Consider the following 8,322-nt stretch of genomic DNA (forward strand, 5'->3'; position numbering starts at 1 on the left):
AAGCGTGCACAGACCTCAGGAACTCTCAGGAACCCAGAACTTTCAACAGAGGTGCACACTTGCACCTACCTCCTGCTTGCAGGTTTCCAATACTGGACATTCCCCACTGCTGCAAAATCTGATACCTCTTTTTCACAAACACTTGGTCCCTGCAAGTCACTTAGACCCCACAGAGATGTTTTAGTTGAGCACATGCAGGGACAAGTTTTGCCTGAAGATGTTAAAGGGCTCAGGGATTCCTAGAGTTCCATCTTCCTTTACATTTTACAAGGCAGGTGGAGCTACAGAAGCCCTCTCCATACTGTACACACAAATGAGCACACAACCTATTAGGGTAGAAGACTCTTGGTTTATTCGTTCTCTTAGCACAATAGTTTTCATATTCATTTGCCTTTTCTGGCCTTGATCTTCCTCAAGTAGAACTCTAATTCCTTGCCTTCCAACACATAGCCATCGGCTCGGCCACACTGTCCAGGTCTGGAGGCAATGCAGGCTGCAAGGAGAAGTCATGCAGTTAAAGCCTAGCAATTCCCCACCCCAGTGCACACACCAAAGAACACACACTGCACGCAGCCTCCCTGCAGCAGCACGGACGAGCAGCTCAGCAGTAACTGGGTCAGCAGGCCGTGTGCCTGGGCAGCACCTGTGCCTGAGGTACTGTGCTTGGGAAGCTGCAGTCCCTCGTGAAGTCCTCCTCAGATCTCCAAACTGTCATCGCTCGGGTTCAGTAGCAGAACTGGACAAAGGTCTCATCACCAGAAGACTTCAGAACACTCAAGTGTTTACCAGAGCTTGAACATCAAAGCTCTCAGATGCCTGTGGCACATTTTTCTGACACACACTTGCTCATTTTGCTAGTCTTGAGCCCCTTTCTTTCTCAAAGCCCCAAGAGGAATAATCAACTGCAGAAGCCTGGCTAGACAGACTGCCCCATCCTGCCACAAGTGGGGTATCTCTGGAGAAGATAAAAGAACAAGTTACATTAATGCTGCCAGGGACTCACCAAGTAGCTTTCCTTGCTGGAACTGCTCCTCAAGAATACTTGCTATCTTGGCATTCTTCTTTCGCTCATCATATTTTTTCTGGATCTTCTTTGAACGCTTCTTGTTCAGTATTTCCTCCTCTTCAGGAGTCTAAACCCAAGACCAAAAGCAAAAAAAAAAAAAATTGTTTAACAAATGGCCACCTTCCACTAACACAGGTGTTTTCCACCACCATGAAGGAAGCCCTTGTATTCTCAACACTGTACTGTTTTCAAAGTCATACCTGGCTGAGGTACAAATACTTTGATCTCACAGAACCAGGTACTGCATTTCACTTTTGAAACCAAGAAATGCAACATTGCTAACCAGAGCCACTGCTGACAACTGAGCACATTGCCCTAGGGAAGGCTGTTCTCAAGTCAATGAAACTGCAAAGGCTTCCCTGGTGAACCACTCCTCCTACAAAAAGCAGTGAATACTCTTTCCCTCAGCAGAATTAATGAAAGCACTTGGGTGCTTGGGTGTGGTGCAAGGCCAGGCAGACGAGGTCTCCCCCTGCTTCTGCACTACACAGCACCCAAATGAGAACTGCTTTGCTTTTAATGCAAGGATTAATCTGAATGCTACATGTGGGGTTTTAAATATTTTCTAGCAATCCAGGGTTTCATTCACAGATTCATGGCTCAGTGTAGTTTCAAGACACTTAAAAACACACTCAAGTTCAATGAGCAATCCCCAAGCTTCTCACCAAAGCAATCACTGCCCAGCACAAGAACTCAACCTACAAAGTCTTCCTCAGCATCCTAAATTGTCATCGCTCTCCCTTCAGTAGCAGAACTGGACAAAGGTATCATCATTAGAAGACAAAGATTTCGACAGGCAGGTCCTTGTGCACAAATGGGTGTAATGCTTCTGGGAGCACTCCTGCTACTGAGCTCTCCATTAAGAGAGCCAGACTTATCCTGGGAACCAACCTATGGGAACCCAACTCGGATAAGCACTGCTGGGTACCCAACCCTACTCTGGCAGGCAGTGTCTGTTCAGGATGGGTAAGTGCCTCTGGCAGGGCAGACTGCTGTGCCAGGAGCCCAAAGGAGAAGCCCAGGCGTACCAGTTTGGCGCCCTTCTTGCGTCCCAGGGGCAGGGCATAGTGTGCCTCGTACCACTGCCGGTAGGGGGTGCTGTCGATGAGCACGATGCAGTTCTTCACCAGCGTCTTTGTCCGCACCAGCTCGTTGTTGGAAGCGTTGTACACAACGTCAATAATTCTGGTCTTGCGAGTGCAGCCTTTCAAGAGAAGAGCATGAGTTCAGACCTACAGGGATCAGACAGCTGAGTATGCAGCTCATAGCATCTCACACATACCCTTTAAATAACTTTGCACTCAACAACCCATCGAGTATCTTCCAGCCTGCCTGGCATTGAATTAAATTTAACTAAAAGATGCATCTCTTTTTCATCAGTCAAACTTTCTGTTGTTAGGACAGAAATCTACACCTGGAAATGAAATCCCTCCTACATGAAAAACCAGGATCAGTAGCCTTGCTGGAACTCATCTCCAAAGTATCTAAGCAACCCTAGAATGTAACTTTCCAGACTAGCAAGATCAGCAGATGCCAACTAACACTGCCCACAGGGCTCAATGCTGTATGCACTTGCTAGAATTACTGAATTAAGCCATACTGAGCGGGACTGCCCTGCAACGCACTTCTTAGCTACTAAATTTGACTGTTTAGCAGTCACTTGCCCTGAAAACAGCCCTGCACATACACAAAGATCGTGCACAAGGTGGGTTTTCTCCCTTCACTCACATACCTTGTCCACATTGCAAGGTACACTCAGCCCCTTCACATGTGCAATACTGACTGTAATGACACTTTTCAGTGCACAGACAATACTCTGAGATAACTGAAAACATGTCCTGCCCCCTCACACCATGCAGGTCACCAAGCCACCACCTTCCTTACTGCTATTTTACCATCCTACTCAGCACTCAACACTGCCTGGGCCCAGGCTCAAGTGATACTGCTGTCACCTTGTAAAGCAAAGAAAACCCACCTTGCTCAGGGAAGATATGACAGAATCCCCCTCTTGCTTCTGGGCTTCCCACTTTTGCTTAGCAAAGCAGAAATATGAAATTGCACATGCTACTGTAACACTGTTCTAGGGTCAGGCCTTCCCACAAGCATCCTATCTTTCTCTGTTGTTCAACATCACGTAACTTTTAGTAACCATATTCACTGATGAACAAAACTTGTGTTTCTGAAGAACTACTCATATATAGGATTTCAGCCCCTTTTTAGTCCCCCTCCCCCATAAAAAGTTAAGGCAAGCATGTCACTCAGTGTAACTATGACACTCCTATCACTGTGAACTTCCCACAAATCCATGTTTGCATCCCTCCAGTCTGCAGCAGTCCTGCAGACCAGCACAGGTTTCCCTCCCACACAGCAGGCTCAGCACATACTTACATTCTGAGCCCCAGGAGAAGTTGCCAACATCCAAGCGAAGGGCTCGGTACTTCTTATTTCCGCCCCGAACCCTCACGGTGTGAATCCGGCGCGGGCCAATCTGCAGTCAGAAACAAACACCGGGCTGCTCTTGGTGCTGGAATGCTGCACGGCCCCCACAGGAGCCCAGCACAGCCCCAGCCTCCAAGGCAATGTGGTCAGTGTAACTATGACAAACCCCAGCATCGGCAGATACAGTAAATGACCAGAACGGTCTGTTGCATCTACCTAAGGTAAAAGCTTCATCACTCCAATTGCCTTTTATTGCAAAAATGTATCGCTGCTTTCCATCGGCAGAGGGGCAAACACCACCTTTTAGAGAAGTAGGGTCTATCTGACCCCACACCAAACAGCACAATTGAAACCTCTAATAGGTTTAAATATCACAGAAGCAGCAACTCGAGTTGGAAAACACAATTCTGACCAACTTTGCCCAATCACTCACCTTAGTGTTGGCGGGAGGTCGCCCCAACTCATACTTCCTCTTCTTATGGTAGGGCTTCCTCTTGCCCCCAGTCTTGCGACGCTTATGCCAGTTGTCCCGGGAGATACCTGAATGGAGAGCAGCGTGGTCAGAGGGTGCCACCAGCCCAGCCGGCTGCAGCAGCAGGGCGCGGCTCTGAGTCCTCAGCTCTCCAAGGTTGGTATCCGCACAGTGCACTCAGCCTTATGCAGCAGTTAGAGAAGCTTCATCATTGATACTCAGACCTGCCCCGAGCACATCGCTTCCAGGAGAGCTGTACAAGCAGACAGACCCCTTTATCCGTGCTCTCTTTGGGAAGCTGCGTCCCAACGTACCTCGCGTGCTGGGCACTCTCTGGGAAGCGCCCGATGCCGATGTGACAGGCACACTACAGCAATCATCCTACGCTACTGGCAGGGTGTGGTAGGTCCGCTATAGGAAGGGACCCCCATCCCACCTGTCCGCTGAGCCCCTACGAGAGACACCCCGAATCAACTCGGCCTGCTAGGGCCCCAACGGGGACCATCTCTGCAGAACACGCCACCTCCTGCAAGGGCCCAAGCTGCCAACTTGCGCAGTGTTCCACAACGCCACCTCGCACCCCACCGATGGGTCCGCTGAACGCTGTTCCACCTCACCCGCATCTGCTCATCTGCAGCAGACACCGGGAGGGAGCCCAGCGCTCAGGATCTGCAGGAAATTAAGGCGCAGCGATACAAGGCCGCCCACCCTCATCATCCACCAGCCGCCATGTTGGGCCCGCTCACCCTTCCCCCGCCAGCGGCTGGGCAATACCGCAGCCGCCCCCGATGGTGGACGGTGTAGGCCGGCGGCAGTCCCCGCTTGCCACCCGGTGGGGGACCGGGGCGGATGCGGTGGAGCAGCGGGCGGATGGCGGCGGATGTCGGCAGGCCCTCGGCCCCTTCACTCACCCATGGTGCGGCACCGGCGCAAAGAGGCGGGGCGGAAGCGCGCGGGGCGGCTTGGCGGGGCGAGCTCTCGCGATGCGGTGACGTCACCCCGTCGCCAGAGCGAGGCGCGCGGCGTTGCCTGGAGACACGGCGGCGCCGAGGGGAGCGAGCGGACAATGGCGGAAGCTGCGGGGCTGGTTCTGCCCGCGGGCCCGGCACGCAGCGGACATTGTCAGGGGTCCGTCTGCCGCAGGCCCGTCCTTCCTGTCAGGCGGGTCACTGTGCGAACGCCTCCAGGCAGGGCCGGCAGGGCACCGTGCGAACGTCTGCAGTCAGGGCCCAGGGCCCGGCGTCCCGCGGCGGGGCTGAGGGAGCGCAAAAGCCCTCGCGCACACGGGCTGCGGGTCGTGACAGCCTCATTAGCATATGCACATTAGTATTCTGATTCATTTCCATGCCCCGTGTTGCATGCCCATGCTGCGCTGGGTCATTAGCATATTCCGTATTAGTATTCAGATTTATTCTTGCACCCAGGGTGCACCGCGCTCCGGCGGAGCGACTCCGGTCGCGCTTTTCGCCGCTGCGCCCCGGTAGTGCCGGTGTCCGGGCGCGGGCTGGATCCCGTCTGTGCCGCGGGAACAGACCGGGGCGGCAGGAGAGCCAGGCAGGACGCGCGCAAGTCGCCGTGTCCCAGAGAGAGACAGCCGAGGGACGGTGTGTGCCCGAGGAAGGCATACAGTATACTCTGGTTTCTCTTCAGATCGTATAAATCTTTCGCCTTTTACTAAAGATTTCCGTGGAGAGGAACAGGCACGAGTGTCGAGAAATTTTTTGAGGCTCCATTTCGGTGGAGCTACCCCTATTATGGTTAAAAACAGATGGATTATAACACCATCCGAGAAGGTCTCAGTGGTGTACACAGACAACGCACCCCTAGCGAGATAGATCTAATCGGAGATGCAGTGCGTCACCTAGCGAAAGTGAGATTTGAATCCCTCACTGCCATCCGCGTCCAGATTTCACGGACAGATTATAGGAATTAGTTGTATCGGTGCGGTCACGGTGCTATGGGCCTTGACGTTATACCCAGGTGGAGACAAACGCTGTCCCTCAGGGTTGTGTCTTGGGACTGACTGGCTGGGGCTTTTAATATCTTTATCAATGACACAGACAGTGGGGGCGAGTGCACCCGCAGCCAGTTTACAAGCTGAGTAGTGTGGGTGACACACCTGAAGGACAGGGTGCCATCTAGGGGGACCTGGACAAACTTGGGCCCACAAGAACCTCAGGAAGTTCAACAAGTCCAAGTGCCCAGTGCTGCCTCTGGGTCTGGACAATGGCAGACGCAAGAAGAACTGGAGAACACATACTGCAAAACTCACTGAGACTAGGTCTGATGAGAAAGAAGTGGGGGTTCTGATGGGTGAAAAGCTGGACATGAACCAAGAGTGAGCAGTTGCAGCCCAGAAAGCCAACTGCATCCTGGGCAGCAGGTCAGAGGAGGCAATTGTGCCCTTTCCTGCTGAATCCAGCTCTCTGGTCCCCAATACAGGAAAGACACTGATATGTTAGAGGAAATCTGGAGGAGGCTGTGAAGATGATCAAAGGGCTGGAGCCTCTTTCCTGTGAGGACAGGCTGAGACACCTGGGATTGTTGAGCCTGGTAGAGAAAAGGTTTTGGAGAGATCTTATTGAGGCCTTCCAGTACTTAAAAGGGGCCTATAAAAAAAAAAAAAAAAAGAGAGAATGACTTTTTACAAAGGCATGTAGTGACAGGGCAAGAAAGAATGCTTTAAAAATAAAAGAGGAGAGATTTAGGCTGAATATTCGAAAGGAATTCTTTACTGTGAGGCTATCAAGGCACTGGAACAGATTGCTCAGGGAAGTTGTGGCCCTAACCCTGGAAGTGTTCAAGACCAAGTTGGATAGGGCTTTGAGCAATCTGGTCTAGTAGGTGTGCCTACTCATGGCACAGGGATGGGAACTAGATAATCTTTAAGGTCCCGTCCAACCTAGACCATCCTGTGATCCTATTTTATTTTCCCTACAATTTTTAATTTAATACTATTTTGCTTTAACTATCAAACTCCTTATTTTCAACCCATGAGTTTCTCCCTTCTGTCCCTCGAGAGTCAGCGAGAGGTTCCACGGTGTCCCGCTGGGGTCAAACCACGGCGGGGACGCGCCAGCCCTGCTGAGGCTGAGCCGCCCCGCCCCGTTAGCGCTCAATTTGCATACCCAGGGTGCCCCGCGGTGCCTCCGGTGTCCGGCCCCGCTGTGTCTGGTGCTGCGGCCGCTGCCCCAGCCTGTGGGGGCTGTCCAGTGTGTGCCCCCACCCAGGGCTGGACCGGGGCTGTGGGGCCGGGAGCGGCGCGGGGGGGAAGTCATGCGTCACCCTGACTTTTGCGGGGTGGAGCAGACGGGGGCAATGTCGGGGAAGGAAATGAGGGCATACTCTGGTTTCTCTTCAGATCGCATAAATCTTTCGCCTTTTACTAAAGATTTCCGTGGAGAGGAACAGGCACGAGTGTCGAGAAATTTTTTGAGGCTCCACTTAAGTGGAGTTACCCTTGTTCTGGTTAAAAACAGATGAATCAAAAACTCTCGTAAGTAGCGTTTAGCGATGTACAGGGAAAGTGCCAACTGAGAAAAACATAAGGGGGTCTTTAATGCATTAACTTGCAAAAGTCAAACTCGAATCCTCCACTGTCATCCGTGTTCAGGTTTCACAGACGGATTATAGGAATTAGCTGTATGGGTGCGGTCACGGTGCTATGGGCCTTGACGTTATACCCAGGTGGAGACAAACGCTGTCCCTCAGGGCTGCGTCTTGGGACTGGCTGGGGCTTTTAATATCTTTATCAATGACACAGACAGTGGGGGCGAGTGCACCCGCAGCCAGTTTACAAGCTGAGTAGTGTGGGTGACGCACCTGAAGGACAAGGTGCCATCCCTCAACCATTACTCTCAAACCCTGAGTGTCTCCCTTCTGTCCCTCCCGCGGGGTGGGGGCAGCCAGCGAGGGATTCCACGGTGCCCCGCTGGGGTCAAACCACGACGGGGACGCGCAGCCCTGCTGAGGCTGAGCCGCCCCGCCCCGTTAGCGCTCAATTTGCATACCCAGGGTGCCCCGCGGTGCCTCCGGTGTGTGCCCCGCTGTGTCCGGTGCTGCGGCCGCTGCCCCAGGCTGTGGAGGCTATCCGGTGTGTGCCCCCACCCGGGGCTGCGCCGGGGCTGTGGGGCCGGGAGCGGCGCGGGGGGGGAGCTGTGTGCCACCCTGACTTATGCAGAGTGGAGCAGACAGCGGAAACATCGGGGAAGCGAGAGAGGAGTATACTCTGGTTTCTCTTCAGATCGCATAAATCTTTCGCCTTTTACTAAAGATTTCCGTGGAGAGGAACAAGTACGAGTGTCGAGAAATTTTTTGAGGCTCCATTTCGGTGGAGCTACTCTCT

At 52.8% G+C, this 8,322-nt stretch overlaps 1 protein-coding gene and 7 non-coding genes across 8 annotated transcripts; 3 read left to right on the forward strand and 5 right to left on the reverse strand.

Annotated features, from left to right (window-relative positions):
* Positions 1-329: 329 nt before the first annotated feature.
* Positions 330-5,037, reverse strand: RPS8 (ribosomal protein S8). The gene is made up of 6 exons (XM_066555530.1): positions 4,889-5,037; positions 3,939-4,045; positions 3,455-3,554; positions 2,095-2,270; positions 1,004-1,133; positions 330-493 (listed from the first exon to the last, which is right to left on the reverse strand). The coding sequence occupies exons 1-6, from the start codon at positions 4,890-4,892 to the stop codon at positions 384-386; spliced, it is 627 nt and encodes a 208-aa protein (XP_066411627.1). The 5' UTR covers positions 4,893-5,037; the 3' UTR covers positions 330-383.
* Positions 691-762, reverse strand: LOC136560411 (small nucleolar RNA SNORD38). The gene has a single exon (XR_010784150.1). It is a non-coding gene; the product is annotated as a small nucleolar RNA SNORD38 (small nucleolar RNA).
* LOC136560410 (small nucleolar RNA SNORD38) lies at positions 1,774-1,846 on the reverse strand. The gene has a single exon (XR_010784149.1). It is a non-coding gene; the product is annotated as a small nucleolar RNA SNORD38 (small nucleolar RNA).
* On the reverse strand, positions 3,646-3,749 carry LOC136560412 (small nucleolar RNA SNORD46). The gene has a single exon (XR_010784151.1). It is a non-coding gene; the product is annotated as a small nucleolar RNA SNORD46 (small nucleolar RNA).
* On the reverse strand, positions 4,114-4,198 carry LOC136560409 (small nucleolar RNA SNORD55/SNORD39). Its single transcript, XR_010784148.1, has one exon. It is a non-coding gene; the product is annotated as a small nucleolar RNA SNORD55/SNORD39 (small nucleolar RNA).
* Positions 5,038-5,607: 570 nt separating the features above from the next.
* On the forward strand, positions 5,608-5,722 carry LOC136560415 (U5 spliceosomal RNA). Its single transcript, XR_010784154.1, has one exon. It is a non-coding gene; the product is annotated as a U5 spliceosomal RNA (small nuclear RNA).
* A 1,596-nt stretch (positions 5,723-7,318) lies between these two features.
* On the forward strand, positions 7,319-7,433 carry LOC136560425 (U5 spliceosomal RNA). The gene has a single exon (XR_010784163.1). It is a non-coding gene; the product is annotated as a U5 spliceosomal RNA (small nuclear RNA).
* A 767-nt stretch (positions 7,434-8,200) lies between these two features.
* LOC136560404 (U5 spliceosomal RNA) lies at positions 8,201-8,315 on the forward strand. Its single transcript, XR_010784143.1, has one exon. It is a non-coding gene; the product is annotated as a U5 spliceosomal RNA (small nuclear RNA).
* Positions 8,316-8,322: the final 7 nt, after the last annotated feature.

This window comes from Molothrus aeneus, chromosome 9, assembly GCF_037042795.1.
Source record: "Molothrus aeneus isolate 106 chromosome 9, BPBGC_Maene_1.0, whole genome shotgun sequence".
In the NCBI taxonomy this organism is placed as follows: Eukaryota; Metazoa; Chordata; class Aves; order Passeriformes; family Icteridae; genus Molothrus; species Molothrus aeneus.

What these genes read in the sequence shown, in the direction of transcription:
- RPS8 (XM_066555530.1), bottom strand. An exon ending in CTTCTCCTGGGGCTCAGAAT is followed by an intron (nt 2,271 to 3,454) that starts GTAAGTATGTGC and finishes TTCTCTTGAAAG; the next exon opens with GCTGCACTCGCAAGACCAGA. An exon ending in CCAGCAAGGAAAGCTACTTG is followed by an intron (nt 494 to 1,003) that starts GTGAGTCCCTGG and finishes TTCTCCTTGCAG; the next exon opens with CCTGCATTGCCTCCAGACCT.